Raw genomic sequence first — 17,983 nt, 5'->3', positions numbered from 1 at the left:
TCCCCAGGAATTCTCTGGCAGCGTCCACGGAGCCTCAACTCCCCCTCCGCACCAGATGGGGCATGGAGCTCAGTGTGCGCGAGCCCGGGGAGACATTGCTGCTGAAGAGCCGTGATCGCAGCTCCGGAGGCACGTGGGCAACCACAGAGCGACACGGGGAGAGGGGCACGGGCCAATCACTGGGCTCGGGGCTTCCGACCAGGGCCGGATTGGCCATTTCACCAGGGGGCGCTCAACCATTGGAGGCCAGTGATAGCTGTTGCCCCGCTCTTAGGTTCTCACGGTTTACGCCAGCAGCAAACCAGGGGGCGGGTGAGGGCGAGGGAGAGTGAATGAATGGATAAATATAGAGAGAAGGGGGCGGGGTTAATTAGAAAAGGATTGCCAGAGTCTGCTTCGGCTCTCAGTTCGTCCCGGTTTCTGACACAGGACAGTCATACAGCACACCAGGGTGTCTGCCACAGGGCAAGGACTGAGAGCGCCATAAAGGGGGTTTACAGAACACCCTCGGCAAGACTGACATTGGGCAGTAACGGAGCAGGGAGAATGAGACGGGACGAAAATACCCCTTTTCGGAAAGCAAAGCTTTTCTCTTCAGGGCATGGGCGTAGGAAGTGTGGGGGACGCGGGGATATATCCCCCCCAGATTTTGGAGTGGGGGGGACACGGGGGACAAGGGTGGGGGGGACGAGGGGACAAAGGAATTTCCCCTCTCCCTTCTGTTATCACAGGGCCATTAGCACGCGAAAGCGCTACCTAATGGCCCTGCACTTGACCTGCCTGGAGTCAGAGGCCACCCGCCCTCTGCCTTTTGTTATGCTGCAGGAAGGCTCAGCCGTTCTGGGAAGGGCAGAGAACGGAGAAAAAATAAACGCTGTCTCTTTTCCTTCATGGCAAGGACCCTGTCCACTACTCCTGATCTGCCTCTGGCGGCTGCCCTCCTCTCTTTATTCCTCCATCTCTTTCTGTCTCTGTCTCGCTCCTGCTTACGTGCTGATTTCAAGAGGCAGCTCTTAAGGTACTCTCTCTTGCCTCTCCTTTTCTTTATTTGTGTGTGAAATTGATCCAAAAAAGGCTGAACACTTTGGCTGTAAATGTCCTCATTTTCTGACCGTTTTCGATTGAAAAGAAAAACCTCGGAATGGAGAGAAAAAATAGTTAAATACCTAAATAAAGCAATACAGAGTGGACAGCAGACAGGCCAGACTGTTATTTACACCCACACACATTAGCGCCACTTTACAAAGTTTGCCAGTGAAAGCGCTACTTTCTTTTTATCTTCTTTCTTTGAACAACAATGTTTTCCCAGGGTGCGTAAGTGCGCCATTCCTAAAGGGACTGCAATACCTGGTTGATGGGTAGAGTGGAAACGTTTAATATGATCGTTTTCAACTTTTTAATTATTTTAGCTTATAAAATACGGCTCTGTGTTTGGGGATGTGGTCTTTTTTAAACCAAACTGCATACATTTTGAAAGGATATAAGCAATGGACATTGAAAGGGGTCCCTTCCTGGTCCTGTAGCCATGTATTGAACTTTTCAGGCAAATTCACTTACTGATTTCTGAATAATGAGTTTAAAACCGTTAAGGTAACCATGTTTTTTCTGATTACAGTTCACATGCTTTGCTTATTCTTGCATTCTATATGAGTGTTTGCTTTTTCCAGGGTGTTATTCATTTTTTTTTCAGGCAGCATTTTACTGTTGTCTAGTGCATAATTTGAATTTAGTCGCAGCACAATTGAGTTGTGCTGAAGGCAGTGCGAGTTTCTCTCAGTGGGGCAGTATGGTGTTCAGTGTGGGAGAGAATGTGGCACTCTGGCCAGAGCTGCTGAATTTGGAACTGGAGAACCATGTTCAGACCTTCATGACCAGTTCACCATACCACACTCCTGACAGAGCTTATTCCGATGCTACACCTTAGAAGGCCCAATAGACCGTAGAAGCCCAGGTGTCTTAGCACCCGCAGGTAGACCTGTCCACCACAATCCATACTGCAGTTCACTTCCAGTCTTACGGGCAGGCATATGAAGAAGCACATCCTAGATCGACAGCGAATCTGTCACTGAGGTCACAAGACCCTTGAGGCCAGTCCACCTCACCCATTGGTACCTCCATTGGCCTTTTTCCAGCACTAGCAGTGCAACTTGCCAGGGGTTGGCAATGTAGGATTTGCATGCACACCAAACTTAGGGGGTGATTATAATGGCAGTGGGACCGCCACGTCACCCCATCGGTGGCGGTTCCACCGCCATTGGTGACTGCATCACAGCCCGCCATATTACAATGACGGGTGGTTACCTGGCGGTCGGAAAGACCAACCATCACACACCCGACGGGCTTCTTGGGCCCGCCGGTGTGGTGGAGGGGCTCGTGGTTCCTACAATGCTGGTGGTGCCTACCATGCACCGCAGCAGGGATTACGATGTCCCTTACCCGCCAGCTTATCAATGGCGGTTCACCTGCCATGGAAATGCTGGCGAAAGGGACATTGGGGGCCCATAGCAGGCCCCTTTACCCCTGGCCCTCAGACATGAGTCCTGGGGGGCATCTATGATGCCCCACAACATTTCACTGCACCATGTGGCAGGCACCGATATATTTAACATGTTCCTTTTTTTTTTACTTTGCGGCGGATGATGCAGCCAGCAGCACCTGCTGCAATGTAAAAGATAGGCACGGCGAACACCGTAGTGGCAGTCGCATTGTAATGCCTATCGTGGGGCCTCCACCTTGAAGGCCAGCGGTCCCATTCCCCGATTCGATGGCGGTGGTACTGAAGTCTGCCTGCCATCGTAGTCAGCCCCTAAGTTTGCATTTTATGAATATGATTCAGCGGGAAATACATTGATGTTTGCAATTTAATTGACTTTGGTTGGCCTCTTATCTATGAGATTTCCCTGTTGAATGTGCCTTTACATTATACATTTTTGGTTGTATGAATTGATTGCATACTACACTCTCCTACAGGTATTAATTTGAGTGTCATTAGGAGTGTCTGGGACCAATTGTTTTCTTAGGAATGGTTTTCTTTACTAACCTTTGCAAAGGGCCCTAAACTTCACAGCAACACAAGTCACATTTCTTTTAGTAATTTGGGATCCGTTTGAGCTACAAAATTGTTTTGGAGGAAATCGTTAGATTATGCAGCAGATGATGTATTATGTGGCAAATATGATACAGCCATAGTTAAGTGGAAAACATTTTTCCACTTAATTTTGCCACAACATTGTAGTTGATCAATTTGTAAGTTCCCCAAACCCAAAAGTCGAGTTTGGGCACAATTTGCATTTTAAAAGCAGCCCTATAACACAGGGCTACTTTTAAACTGACCTCAGGCTTCAGCAGTGCACGCATGCAAGCGCAGAAAGGGCTGCTGGCCTCTAAACTGCCATGCCTTATTATATTCTAGGGACTTAAAAGTAGTTCTAATCCCCCTGCCCTATTATGTACTAGGGCCTTATAGGAGAGGTCATGCCAATCATAGGGGTACCCTAACCCATAGTGCACCCTAGTGTATGTAGGTGTTTTCACTGTATTTTTAAGTGCCTCTTTCAGAATAGCACTGGCTGTTTAGGCAGAGGCCAGGGTCAGTCAGTCAGGTACCACCAGTACCAGTCAGCAAAAAGTTGGGGAGTGCCAAGGGCGGCTTTGCAACACAACAGAAACACAAACTCAGAATGTAAAACATAACACCATGGTTGGGGGGTTCTCTTCAATAATCAGAATTGATTTCTATCCTAAGGAACCCATTTTCCAACATTAGGATAGGGAGAGACTGGGGAAAAATCATAACGTTCTAATCTATACATTGAAGTTTTTATGCAGCTCTTTGATGACGGTTAATAGCTCAGTGTTCAATGTTAGGATTTTAACTTATAAACTTCAAATACCAAAAGAATATCTCAGACAAAAGCAGTAACTCACTGACCTATTGAATTAAAACTTTCACTAGACAAGCCTTCGATCTCTCTCAAAAAAAGAACATTAATCACCAAAGTTATCTTCACATTTTTATTGTTGCCTGAAAATTGCTGGAGACCAGGAATGCAGCAGCAGGTACTTTTCAAACCCTAATGCACTTGCAAACACGACGCCCCCACCCTAAGTCAGCGGCCTTTGTTTGCTTTGTGCATTAAGATGCAAGATTCATATATATGTTTTTTTTAAACATTTGGTCTCATTACTATATGGATGTAAATAACAATAAAGCATACATGAAAACTGTGACTACATGCCTGCTTTTCTCAATATTTCACTTTGAAAGTATGCGATTGTATTTGTTTAATGGTCAGTGATTTGTATAGGGTCACTGGAAAGTGCACAAGGTTGTCCCTGTCCCCCCCAGAATTTTAGTGTCTCCTACGCCCCTGCTTCAGGGCAATGATAGAACAATGAATACCATAAGGCAGCTGAAGGGCAGGCAGCAGCCACGGCCCGTATAGGGCGTACTGGCAGGCAGCCCACAGAGCAGTGAGCTTCACGGAGCATTCACAGAGCAGGGAGTTTGACACAAGGGATCAGAGTGAGCCAGGGATTCCTACAAAGCAGTAACATGTGTGCACAGGCAGTAGGGGGGCTGACAGAGAGCGATCACAGACCCACTCAGAAAGCAGAGTCCGACCCAGGGCTGCCTGACCCAAAGTGCAGAAATATGACTGTTGGCCAATCACGGAGCAGCTACAAGACGAGGGACGCTTGATTCTGCATACTGGATTGTTGGTAGCAAGGCCACTGGCATTATGCAAAAGAGGAGCACCAAATGATGCGGCATGGTTGAGCAAATTATGTGGCAAGAGAAAGCATGTTATATGGCATAATGCTCGATTTTTTTTTTTAGTATTACTTCATTAATTAGTGTGTCATTTTGACACTTAGTAATACTGTCTGGGCAAAGATTTCCCTTGATTAGTACCAGTTTAGCAACTAAATATAAAATGAAACAACTGAAGAATGATCAGCTAACCTTTGTGACTGATTATATGTTGCAACATTTGTAGTAACTTCAACTGTTTGAGCTAGAAGCAACATTTTTTATGTTAAAATCTGCAGATTATGGAGCAGATGATGGATTATGTGGTAAAGACGGCAAGTCTATAACTAAGCGAAAAAAGTTTTGGCCACCGAATCGCATTATTCCAGTGGCCCTGTTTATTAGGCACTTGTGGCATCACAGAGCATCCCAAAGTCCATGTATCCTGGTTCCTGCCAACGAAGTTCCACAAAGTTTAGAATACTACAGTTTGTACCCCATGATTCTAATCTTGTGCACCACTAGTACCGTTAAAGTTAGGGGGCATCTCTTGCCTCCCTTTCCCAGGATCCCTCTGCCCATCAGTAATGTTGGAAAACGAGGCAGCATCTGTGAGGCCTGCACAAATAACATGACTACATTTGTCCTTCACTGGGAACCAAACACCCAATTGTAGCGCCTGACTCTCAGAGGGTAGCGTTGCAGAGCAGTCTGAGGCTTACTTAAGGGAGGTAGTGTGGGCTAGTAATCGCCATTTGCAGGTGCACAAAAATAACACTCAATAATTGATTGTCCAGTCTGTACTTTGCTTTATAAAAGTAAGAGTACATTTATTAAACACACACACTACTCAATACTATGCACCAATTTACAAATATACATAAGCTGTTGGAATTACTTTGTGACATTGCATAACATCTTCACCCCTCCCGCAGGGGGGGTGAGGTCTAGTACCACCACTCCCATGTATGCACATCAACTTGCCCCCAATGCAGATAGTTGAACATAACCTGGAGCGAGGGCCCTGCGCACTGGCACCATCCCAGTGGCGACCCACCCCATTACTTCAACAAGCATTAAAAAGGGGTAAACCTGCCTTGGTGACACATGACCCTGACTGAGCATCTCCTACCGACCTTAAAGTATGCACCTCTATATCTTAAGGGCTAGCAGTCTGGGGTCTTCACCTAAGCGCAGCAGCAAGAATCCATGTTTACGCACACTTTAGAATGACTGTACTCATCACCTTGGTTGATCATTTGAATGCATTGCAATTACAGCCCCTAAAGGCATCACAGATGTAATCACAGGACACCCTAGCAGGACTGTCTGGCAACATAACCCCACTTGGCTTATGACATCTCCTTACACATGTGACTTACAGTCCCTTCAAAAGAAGTACTCCTGGCAACTACACTTCTCCTGCAGTGCGCCTCTTCACTTTAAAAGGAATCACAGGTAAAAGCATGGGATTACATAAATACAGCCAGACCCCCTAGCAGGAAGGTGCAGCAACATAAGTCCATTTAGCTTAACATCACCTTACACAGGTACTTCACTTTACACGTGTGACTTTCAGTCCACCTAAAAATAAATAACCACTAGTAAATGCATTTCGGTGCAATTACACCACTTCACCTCCAGGGGATGCACTTCTTCACACATCCCCAACTCAGCCCTTCACTTCATGATGCACTTCTCCACACACCATCAGCTGTAGAACAAAAGTTCCAGCCTAGAAGGTGTTTAAATGCCAGCTGAGCCCTTGAGGGGTAGTTTCCTTTAGGTCCCCATGACACTGAGGGTGGGACTTTTCTTCGAGCTGGGGGGGGGGGGAGACTGCGCTTCTCTAGCAGCTCCCCCAGCACCTTTTCACAAGTGAGGGTGACCCCCCTCCTCTGGGGGCCCCAAAGCACCAAAACGGCAGATTTCCAAATGCCTGGCAAGGCATTATGGGGCGCTTCATGCTCCTCTTTACCAGCCCCAGCCACTGGGAACACTCTCCCCCGCCTTCGGGGTCTCTGAGAGGGTGGATTCATGAGGGATTCATGAGGGAGTTGTCTTCACTGGCTCCCTGCGCCAGCCTTTCGCCTGGCTCTCCTCCTTGGCCTCTCTTCTCCCTGTGCAGAGGCCACTGCGACTGCGCACCGGTCCTGGGCTCTTCTTCTGTTGCTGTTAGGGTCCTGGGGGCAGTCAGGGGGTCTCTCCTTCCAACTGCCCATTGCGCCAGGCTCCAGCATCTTCAGCCTCAGCCACTGGGAACACTCGTCTCTGAGAGGGTGGATTCAGCAGGGTGCTGTCTTCACTGGCTCCCTGCGCCAGCCTTTCGCCTGGCTCTCCTCCTTGGCCTCTCTTCTCCCTGCGCAGAGGCCACTGCTCCTGCGCACCGGTCCTGGGCTCTTCTTCTGGTGCTGTTAGGGTCCTGGGGGCAGTCAAGGACGTCTCTCCTTCCAACTGCCCATTACGCCAGGCTCCGGCACCTTCAGCCTCAGCAGACCACACCCCAGAGAGAGCTTCTCTTCCTGTGCAAGCTCTTTTTAAAAGTTGAGTAGGGGGCTGGCAGGAAGTCTCTGTTGGTCCTATCAAACAGCGACACATCACGTCCCTGCCCCTGCTCCCTCCTTCTTGTCCAGCGTCTGGGTTTGTTAAAAATGGTGTCGTCCAGTGTCTCTGGCCACATGTCTCGGAAGCCCCTTCCGCCCACTCTGCCTTCCCTCCTTGTTGCAGCCTGGTGCCTGGCACCCAGCGACAGCGGTTGATGGATTGGCCTGTAGCCCCACCCATCTTCTCTTCGTGGAGAGGAGGTCCTAGCTTGTGGAAGAAAGGTTATCAATCCATCCAGCTGAGGTCAGCCCTCAGCCTGGGTCTGGTCATGGCTGGCTCAGATAAATATGACAGTTCTGGATGACCCATATGACTTTGGACTCTGCAGAATACTTCTTTTCACATTCGGTACTTTGGACTTTAGTGCGTGTCTGGAATCTGTAGGCCTAATGGAAGTTAATCTAGCCATGGGCCCCACATCCCCATAGGGGAATAATGAAGTGAAAACACAGTAAAACACACTGACTTTCCCTGGCATGTTTCTTTCCAGTGTATAAAGCCTATTCCATGTCACCACACTATACTGCATAAGTCCTGCCACACCATTCACTTTGTAGCTGCTCCTGGACTGCGCACGCTAGGAATCTCCCCTGCGCAGCCCGTACATGTGTGCACATGCATGTACACATGTCTGCATGTAACCAGCCCGGTGTCCCTTACTCCAGCTGCTGCGCAGTGGCCTGGTCAAGCCAGGGAAACACCAGTAAAATCCCCATGCAGTCTCTTACATCCTGAGTTCACTGTGGGTGAGTCCCAACTTATGAGGCTCCCCCACAGTAAAAGCTCAACAATTAGGTGCTCAAAAAGCGAAAAATCCGGGCGGGCCATAGTGTCAGAACCACCTTCTAACAAGTAACATAAGTGCTATGATTATCAATGTTTTCATTGAGTGTTTGTGGGCATGCAAGCCTCAAATGCAGCACAGGATGGTTTCAAGGCACTTCATGAGTTAGAGATGGTGAAGATCGAGAGGTCACTAGGAAAATGCCTGATGCAAGCAATTAGCCTTCAGGGCTCTCATCTTTGATGTCATCTTCTTGAATTAGGGATTACTCAGCTTATTGGTTGATGCTGTTCAGAAGCTTCTTTCAGAAGCATTTCTGGAAGTGGAGTCATGCAGCTAAGCGAGAGATGCAGTTGACTTTCTGAAAATGAATTCATTTCTCTTTCGGAGAAGCAGTCCTGCAGCTAGGCCAGCGTTCTAGATGGTTAGTGGGCTAGCATGAGTGCTTTGCACTCCGTTCTTTTTTCTAGCGGGGAGCCAATGAAATGCTTATCGATCCAGCTGAACGTGTCTCTAGTTTTGCTACTGATGGCTAGATGGTCTGCTTGATTTTGTACTGTATGAAGTGTTGATGACGAGTTTGGTCAGAGTGCCCAGATAAAGCCATCCTATAGCTGTGATTGAAGCAGGCAGGTGATCATCAAGATTGACATGTTGAGTGAAACTTTGTAGGAAGGACTCCAGCTTTTGCAGACCAGTATTTGTCATGTTGAAAAGCACAAAAACTCTGGTGGCAATGAGTTCATTGACATACAGAGGATGAAAGATTGAGTTGTCTGCACTAAAACACCAGCCAATGACATCCAGGTTCCTCACATCTCTTAACATGATGCATTAACCCCATATGAACCTCTGCTCAAAAAGGGCCTATTGACTTTAATGGACATTGCAAGTTTTTTTTTATTGAGTTTAAGGATGTAGATTGTTCAGAAGCTGAATGAGTGTTCAGCCTTACAGAAATGTGTATATATTATTAAATAGTTTGTGTTTTACAATTGCGTGGATGCATATTGTAGTTACGTTTTAAAAAAAAAAAGTCGTCTGAGGTCAGTAAAATGAAATTTGTATTGTATTGATATTTGTATAGCATTTTCTTACCCTTCACATGTCCCAAAGGGGTTAGGTTATCAATTGCTAGTTTTTGGTAGTCCACCACCATTCAGAATTTGATTGGCGCACATAAGGGACCTATATAAATTTGGGCAGGGCAGTTTGGGCTTTCACACAGTAGATGGCCTTATAAAGTTATTCTTGCAGAAAAGTCTGTTTCTTGTTTGCTTGTGACCCTCAAGTTCCAACTACAAGTTTGTCACCTGGTGACACTGCTGTGTTACAGCATCTCTGAGAGGGAGATGTAACTGCTGGGTTTTGACACTCTCTGGCTGGTAGAAATTTACTGTGACTTGTCAGAAACCGGGTTCCCTGTTTTTTCCAGCAATTTCTGTGTGTGCGGGCCCAGTGAGATATGGAGCACTAGGCGTTAACTGCGTTAGATACTGGCCAAGTACATTTAATACTCTTACTTGCAAGGTTAACCAGGACTGCCATGGTTTCCTTGACTCCCCACTTGTAGTTTTACTCGAACAGTAAAGGCTTATTCTAATATGCGGTTAGAGGTTTGGATCCTGGGACGGTAGAACGCATTAGTATTATTGATTGCTATTCAATGATGAATGTGGAATATTTTTTTAATACTTTAGTGAAAAGGGCTAGGTGCCATGGATGATGTTTAAAACTCCTCCTCAAGGAGGTTGGTTCTCGGGGGGGTATCATGTGTTTACATTGAAGGGCTCAGGCCATGCAGTTGGGATAAAGGTGTTGGCCCAGTTTAGCGGAACAATCGCAGTGATCCATATATTAGGATAGCTAAGCAGACTTTAGCTACTGATGATGAGCGATGGGGAAATGAGGACAGTCAAAAAGAGCAGTGACAGGTCTTTCTGTACCAGTTCACAGAACCTGGGCCAGTCATTGGCTGGGGGAGTCAAGGTGTCCAGGAGGATTATGGACAACAATGTATTCTAGGGAAATTCCAATGCCAATGTTTCAGGAACTATTGGTGACAGTTAAAACCAGGGTGAACCCCGGTTTTGATAAAGCTGCAGGGACAAGGAGAACTTAGAGCTTCAAAATGACAGGAAACGTCAAGTTCGAGGCTCGCGTTTTCATTGGTAGAGTGTGCAGCTCGCCCCAAGTTTCTCTCGACACTCGTCGAGCCCTGTGGGGTCAGGGGATACTGACCACAGTTCACGATCTGGCTGAGATAGCCACAGGTCACAGCAGCCTCAGGAGCGGAGGGTGGCTCCCCGAGAATGAAACCAGGTAATTTATGTTTGATGAGCAGCCATGCCTGGAAGCACCAATTGAAAGTTCCTGGAGAAATCATATTTGAGGATTCTGAAACAAAAATGCAATGTAACCACAAACCATTATATTTCATAGTTTTGAGAATCCCTTAAAGTCAGTGGGGATGGAAATGACAGCTATGAGTAAAGCTGTGTTTGAAATGAGTGACTGTTTCATTAAATTATTTAAGTTCACACCTAATGAGTGAGACTTGAGGTGCCTGTTTGGAGTGACTTAGCATAGATATCACAAATGCATCTTTTTTTTTTTTACATGATTTTGCCCCACTATAAACGCACTCCATTTATGGATTTATTTTTCGATTCTAAAGGATTAATGCTGTAAATATTAGTTCTGAGTTTGCCTGCTTGTTTCATATGGGATGTTCTAATGCAGCTTGCTGCTGCTTTGCTGGGATGTCTTCTCACCACAGTGCCTCTTGTTATATGTTGCAGGTGGCATCAATCGAGCAGGCGCGTTCCAGACCATGCTGAGGCCTCCGGCGACCCTTCTGCAGCCGCCGCTGGACATCCAGCAGATCCTGTCCTTCCCGATGGACGCGCAGCCCATGATGGGGCTCTTCTCTGGCTTCAACATGGTAAGGCAGTTCTTGAAGCGCTGACTGCATCTGCTGAGGCCTGGTGCCCCGTGTGCCCAGGGTCGTGCCTTGTGCTGTGCAGGAATGTCCCGTGCTGCTATGTGGATGGACTCTGCAGGAATAAAATGATTGTGCGCACCAGCGATGGCCACAAGACATGCTGCTGAGCAGTGCACAGAGGCAGTGCTGTAATAAGCGAATATGCACAGTGAATTCAAATGCTGTGGGGCTGAACACAGAAAAGGGTGTCCTCTTTTGTTGATGGTGTGCAGGAAGTGTTTTACTCTTGTGGAAATCGTATGTAGCTTCTTGGAGAGAAGAAGTACTTTGAAGTGGTGTGTAGGCCCCAGAAGTGCTGAGATACTCATTGAGCACAGGGAATAATGCAGCGCTACATCTACTGGGCAAAGGAAGTACGGTAATGTTCTGTGGCCACGAGGGGTAATTCAATATTGTAGCCCCCTGGAGTTAGGAAGGTAGTGTTGTAAGGTCATTGATTAGTAGGCACGATCAATGCTAGATGCAAATTCATCTGCCTGACACAGTTTAACCCATAAAACCTACTTTAGCTGTGTTTCTATTGCCCTTGTTAACTGAAAACTCTGTGACATTCACAAACCTACAGTAAGTTTCCTGAAAATTTTGGACTTCCACAAATTTGGTCTGCCTGAGTTCCTATAGATCTTGACCAATTGCACGGAGAGAGTACGACTGGGAGAGGCCATTTACCCCCTTGTGGGACCTGTTGTGTTCCGTCATGCTGCCGCCACCTGCAGCGGCTTGCAAACGACACAAAAATACCTGTGAGTCACTGAACTACAAGACTCATTTTCAAGCCTTGAGGCAATCATTTCCTTGGTGGTTGCAAAATATATGTTTTTGTTGTAAGAAAACATTCAACAAGTGGCTTCCCACCTCACAAGCAAACACTGACTTCAGGGTTAACTTGATAGTGCCACAGACTGTTCTAAATACACTATTGACTCTTGTAGCGCTCCAAACCCACCAGCTTGTATGAGAAGAACAAACAGTAAGTGCCACCAGTCTGGCACTCAGTCTCCGCACAGGTTAGTGTTCTGGTGTTGCCTAAGACCAAGTGTGAAAGCAGAGGCCACACATGCTTTTCTGCCACTGTGACACCACTTGATAGCGCCTACACCTGGACCTACGCCAAGCACTCTCAGTCAAAGTGAAGACTAAACTACCACTCACCACTGTTCTCATGAATCACAGGCCTGGAGAAATGGCTCTGAAGTATAATAACTGTTCTAGGTTTTGTGCAAATTGTGCATAATGAGGCACATAATATGCAAGTCAGTTTACCCAATATAAATCTTTATAGCCGATCTACGCTAATGCATTGTGCAAACATTGTTGCCACACTTTGCCACCCTGCGGCAGAGTAACCAAGAGGCCGCCCTTCCCTGGGTCAAAGAATGTTTAAGATCCGTATTGATTTCTATACATATAAAATGAACATTGCATTGTGGCACCTGGTGTTGCACTTACGAAGTGTGGTTCATGGGTGCTAAAGGTGTTGTGAGTGGATAAAAAGATGTAATGTTGGGGCGGCAGGATACCAGAGTTCAATTAATGCATCATCCAAGGGTTACACAAACTAAAACGTACCAGGCACTTTCCTCTTTCAGCAATATTAAAATCTACTCACAAAACATTAAAAGTGGCGTCAATTGCTTTGAGGAATCAAGGGTGTCCTCTATTGGCATATCTGTTAAAGGTGTACTCTGATGTAATACCATGGAGATGTGGGCACAGTAAATTGTGTAACATCCTAATGAAGCTTAAGAAGAATGGGGTAAACAGCAGATAAAGGGGAGCAGAGGTGATGCATGGCACACAGCGTGGAAGAGTGGAATAAAATTCCCGGGAGGTGATGCGTTAAAGATGCAAGGTGCAAGACGTGGAAATGGACACATGACGTGGAATAGGAAAGATGCAGGGGACAGGAAGTGGAATGGTAGAGATGTTGGGGTAATAAAGAAGAACACTGGAGATGTTGGGTACAGCATGTGGGACAGTGGAAATGCATGCACAGGAAGTTGGGTAGTTGAGATGCAAAGTATAGGAAGCCAAGCAGTGGAAATGCAGGGCATACAAGGTGTAGACATAAGGGACAGGAAGTGGAGAAAAAGGAAGTGGAGGAATGAAAATATAGTTGAAGGAAGGGGGACAATTGATATATAAGCTATAGGAAGCGAAGCAATGGATACTCGTGGCACGTGTTGTGGAACAGTAGATGTAAGCCACGCGAAGTGTTAAGATGCAGCTACAGCAAGAAGATCAGTTGAGAGACCGGGCACACATAGTGCAAATGCTTAACACAGCAAGTGCAGCAGTTGAGAGTCAGGGTGCGGGATGTGGAACATCGGAGATGCAGCTAGAGGACATGGATGGATGGAGAGGCCGGGCAGAAGATGTGAAGGATTGCCTACTCTAGGCACACATCTTACTTCATTGCATTATGTCTGCTCAGAACGTCCCCTGGGCCCGCCTCATGTTTGCTCTGCAGGCCAGGCATAGACTCCCTCAAATGCACCGGTTGCCCCACATCTGCAGCCACGTTGTTATCTATTCAAGGTCCTTTTTTTCTGTTTAGGTTATATGTTTGTCTTGACTATTTGGTTGTTGCATGCGCTGGTTTTTCAGGGAAAACGTATCTTTCTCTCTTACAAGTCTTGGACAGCATTAATCCCCGGAGGGTGACATGTGCCAAATTTTCTTTCCCACATTTTCGGTATTTAATTTAGTCCCATTTAGATTAAGTATATATATATTTATCTCATACGAATATTTTGAAACGGCGCCGGTCACTGTCCCCTGGGCTTTCCTTGGACAACCTGTGTTTAGTTCTAAGAAGACTCTCCCCTGGAAACACTTTTCTCTTGCAGCATATGGCAGTCCCTTGTACCGAAACCTTAATGTTCCTTGTGTGTATTGCTTTTAGCATGGGTTCTGCGTTTAGTTGCTTCGGCTAATCAGTCTTGCACCTAGCCGTCCCATAATGGCTTAGAAATGGAAAACGCAGTGTACTGTATATTCCCATTCATCTGTGCAGCGCTGTAGATGAAGCCTGCAGACCTGACCCGCTGTTACAGGTAAGGATTCCATAGCCTGGCACAATACTCCAGGACTTCAGAGCGAAACACACGGTTAAAGATGCAGCCTCCTTAGGTTAGCACGATGCCCCAGATGTGGCCTGATAACTGAATGTAATCTTGCAGGCATGGATTCCGTAGCCTGACTGTTGGATCTGATACTTGTCAGGTTGCTGATTCTCTTATGTGGCCTCCGGGCTTTGGGCCCTTTCCCAATGCAACTACGGTGTGAAAGTGCGTGCGCCCTTCCTATCCTTGTTGGGAGATGGCGCGGAATTCATGCTCTGAAACATGGGCTGATCTGTCATTGCAGACTGATGTGTGTGCACTGGTAGCTATCATGGGTACACTCATAAGCAGCTTGATTGCGCACCCGAACCTATTGTGCCTGTGATTGTGTGTGCCACCTGCCAACGCAGGTTAGTGAATCTGTCCAGACACACAAATTAGTTAAACCTGTGTCCAGTCTGCTGTGTTGATTGCGGCGGGCACACTGGCACCACTGGTGCTTTGCTTGGAACTGTGCGTCCCTCCTGCCATTGCAGGTCAGGGTGTGCAATAGCACACGTGCTCCCAGGTAGTGAGGAATACCTATGCGTGTTTTCACTACCTATCAGGCCTGCACTCCCCATAAGTTAATATGGGGAGATGGTTGACAATACTTCACACTACATTGGTGGATTGCAGTGGAGTAGCCTCATGATGTTTCATATCAATGGATTCGCAGTGCCAAACCCTTTCCATTGGTAAAGGGGGTTTTGGCATAACTCGCTTAGAAATGCCATTTAAAGAATAAGGGCATTTCAATGCTTTAAGAGTCTCGAGACTGTGGTGTCTGGCTCCGGTGGACAGCAGGGGTCGGGGGGAGCTCACCTGTGTATTCCCAAATCAACAGCTGTAAAACATGGGCATCCCACGGGAGCGGCAGATCTCTGCCATTTGAGGGCCGAATGGGATCGATTGAAGATGGAGGTTGTGACACTTAGCCTCTAGGGGCCAGAACACAGCCCCACTAAAGATTAAGATCTGCATTCCGAGGCCCCATGGGCAGACAGGCCTACAATTTAGAAGCGACATCGTTGGGTCAAAGGGAAAACGCCTAAACCACCCCCACTTCAAAGACACACCATAGTATAGCTAAGGGTGCCATCCTCTAGTAAATGGTGAGATACGCACGTGGGGACGAGGGACAAGAGGTTCCGGACTTCGTGCATCCAAATAAAGACTAGCCTGGGCTGTGGACCCACTAATGTGTAGCTCCCTGAAGTGTGCTCTCCAAGGGCCCAATGGCCATCGTCTTGTTCTCCTGGAGATCTCAGGGACATCAAAGATCTCCCCCGAGGGACCTACACCATCTACCTGTGACATCTGGAGAGTGGTGACCTGTCAAGTGTCCACCTCAGCTACTAAATCCAAACTGGTAGCATGGTGTGAGCTTGGACTTAAGACTGTTCCTGGAGACTGGCTTGCTTAGTGTGGAGCCCCCAAAATATTGCCCACAACTGAGGCGGTTGGTTCCCGTACTGCAGGGACCATGATACTCTTAAGCATCCAGTGGTGGTGAGCAGATTCACCAGTTACAGGACCTCTCCTGGCCTGTTTTGTCAGTTGTGCCATATTTCTCTTGTGTGACACTTCGACTGCAGGCTCATTGCGTGCAGTGCCCGATTCACAGGGTGCGACCCTCTGAGGCGGGGGTATACCCGGAGTAGTGCCTCATTCTACCTCATGTGGCTCTGCTGAACTTGCGCCTGTTTTTGTGTGACTGGACTGATCTGGTGCACCTGACGGTGTGCCTCATTTCCAGAGATGTATGGAATTGCAACTCTTCACTGTGTGTGAGAGACCATAATTGCCTTGTGCAACCCAACTCGATGTCCGCCGGTCATTGTGCATCCTTACCAGGGAGGTGCGGAATTTGCAACTCATCGTGTCTGAAATCTGAAGTGCCTGATGCAACTCATCCCTGTTACTGGATTGCCCGGGCCCAACCTGGATCATCCTGTATCTATCAGGGCGCCTAATCCTACCAAGAGGCTCCCCTGTGTTACTTCCCATTCCCAGTTGCTCTCATGTTGACACCCCATCGCGGCAGACCAACTGTCCTCTCCACATTTGGCCCCTCCCGAAGACAATAGAAGAAGCAAGAGAGAAGAAGCGCTTCCGAGACAGTTCGGAAGTGGGTCAAGAGACTGCGTGACTCCTTTGTGTTTTGACCTGTGGGTGAATTTTCCAAGTGGCTGCTAACCTCTCCCTTGTTTATGTCTTCCTCCTAATTAAAACTGTTACATAGTCCCACCTGCTTCCTGAGGACCCAGACTAAGTGCGACTTTGGCCGTGAGCTGCCAAAGTTCCAGGAAGCAGAGCTGGTTATCTTCCATCCAGGGGGATAGGACAATAGCGGTGAACTTGAGGGTGGATGAAGGCTTGGGCCACGGAGACTGCAGAGGGTGAACTGTATACCTGCTGGGTACCAGTGGCACCACATTAGGGTACGGAGTGTGTATGTGTATGTAAGAGCGTGTTGTACAGATGGCCTGGTAGCTTTTGCATCATCTAGTGGTGCAGAGTGAGTGAGTGTGTGTGAGTGGGAGTCATCGTATGCGGATTTCCTGGGATTCACAACACTGGCCGGTGATGCCACCTTGTACGTTGATTAGTGCCAAAAGCACAATACCTTTTTTCTCATTAGGTTTCTCTTGCGTGGCTTCAGCTTGTGGTGTTGCTAAAAAGTGTTCTTTGTTCTGTGTATGTACATAATCTTAATTTTGTGCACTGCATAAGGGTACTCTCTCTCAACTGGGGGAAGTTAGATTGGCCGACGATGCCACCTTATACGTTGATTGGTGCCAAAAGCACAATACTTTTTTTCTCATTAGGTTTCTCTCGCGTGGCTTCAGCTTGTGGTGTTGCTAAAAAATGTTCTTTGTTCTGTGTATGTACATAATCTTAATATTGTGCACCACATAAAGGTACTCTGTCAACTGGGGGAAGTTAGATTGGCCGGCGATGCCACCTTATACGTTGATTGGTGCCAAAAGCGCAATACTTTTTTTCTCATTAGGTTTCTCTCGCGTGGCTTCAGCTTGTGGTGTTGCTAAAAAATGTTCTTTGTTCTGTGTATGTACATAATCTTAATATTGTGCACCACATAAAGGTACTCTGTCAACTGGGGGAAGTTAGATTGGCCGGCGATGCCACCTTATACGTTGATTGGTGCCAAAAGCGCAATACTTTTTTTCTCATTAGGTTTCTCCCACGTAGCTTCAGCTTGTGGTGTTGCTAAAAAGGGTTCTTTGTTCTGTGTATGTACATAATCTTAATATTATGCACCGCATAAGGGTACTCTGTCACCTGGGGGAAGTTAGATTAGGAATTGTCCATAGTGTGCATTCTACTGAAAGCTTAACCATACAAATGGGCAGAGTACAGCTAGTAGTATTTCCAATAGTGTTTTATGCCCAAAAGTATATGTTGGCCATGTTATAATGATTTTACATACGTCCTGTGTGAAGTCTCTTTTGTGACGCTCAGTGCATTTATCCCGAGTGGCTGCTGTGCCTTTGCTTTACACATTACCTCTGTAGTGAACCTGACTGCTATGTGCCAGTCTACCAGCAAGTGTAATCACCTACCCTTCACGGGAGCTATAGTTCTGCCTGGCTGGGGGCATCCCTTCAGCCAACCAGACACTGCTGGTTGCAACACTGACATACCACCACAGTTGAGCCCTGAAGAACTGAATTCAAGGTTTCAGATAACGTATCCATAACTAGGCATGG

General features: G+C 47.1%; 1 protein-coding gene across 5 annotated transcripts in view; it reads left to right on the top strand.

Moving 5' to 3' along the window:
• Positions 1-17,983, top strand: part of ZNF385A (zinc finger protein 385A) — an 850,943-nt gene that overhangs the window by 606,776 nt on the left and 226,184 nt on the right. For 4 of the 5 annotated variants that reach the window (XM_085654753.1, XM_085654752.1, XM_085654755.1 and 1 more), the window contains exon 2: positions 10,943-11,085. In XM_085654753.1, the coding sequence (XP_085510879.1) occupies positions 10,943-11,085 (143 nt within the window). Of the gene's footprint in view, positions 1-10,942; positions 11,086-17,983 lie in introns of those variants that run through there. The other variant, XM_085654757.1, reaches the window with a different exon arrangement.

Source organism: Triturus cristatus, chromosome 4_1, assembly GCF_964204655.1.
Source record: "Triturus cristatus chromosome 4_1, aTriCri1.1, whole genome shotgun sequence".
Taxonomy (NCBI): Eukaryota; Metazoa; Chordata; class Amphibia; order Caudata; family Salamandridae; genus Triturus; species Triturus cristatus.
Note: the sequence above shows the minus strand (reverse complement) of the source record. Positions and strands in the feature narration are given on the sequence as shown.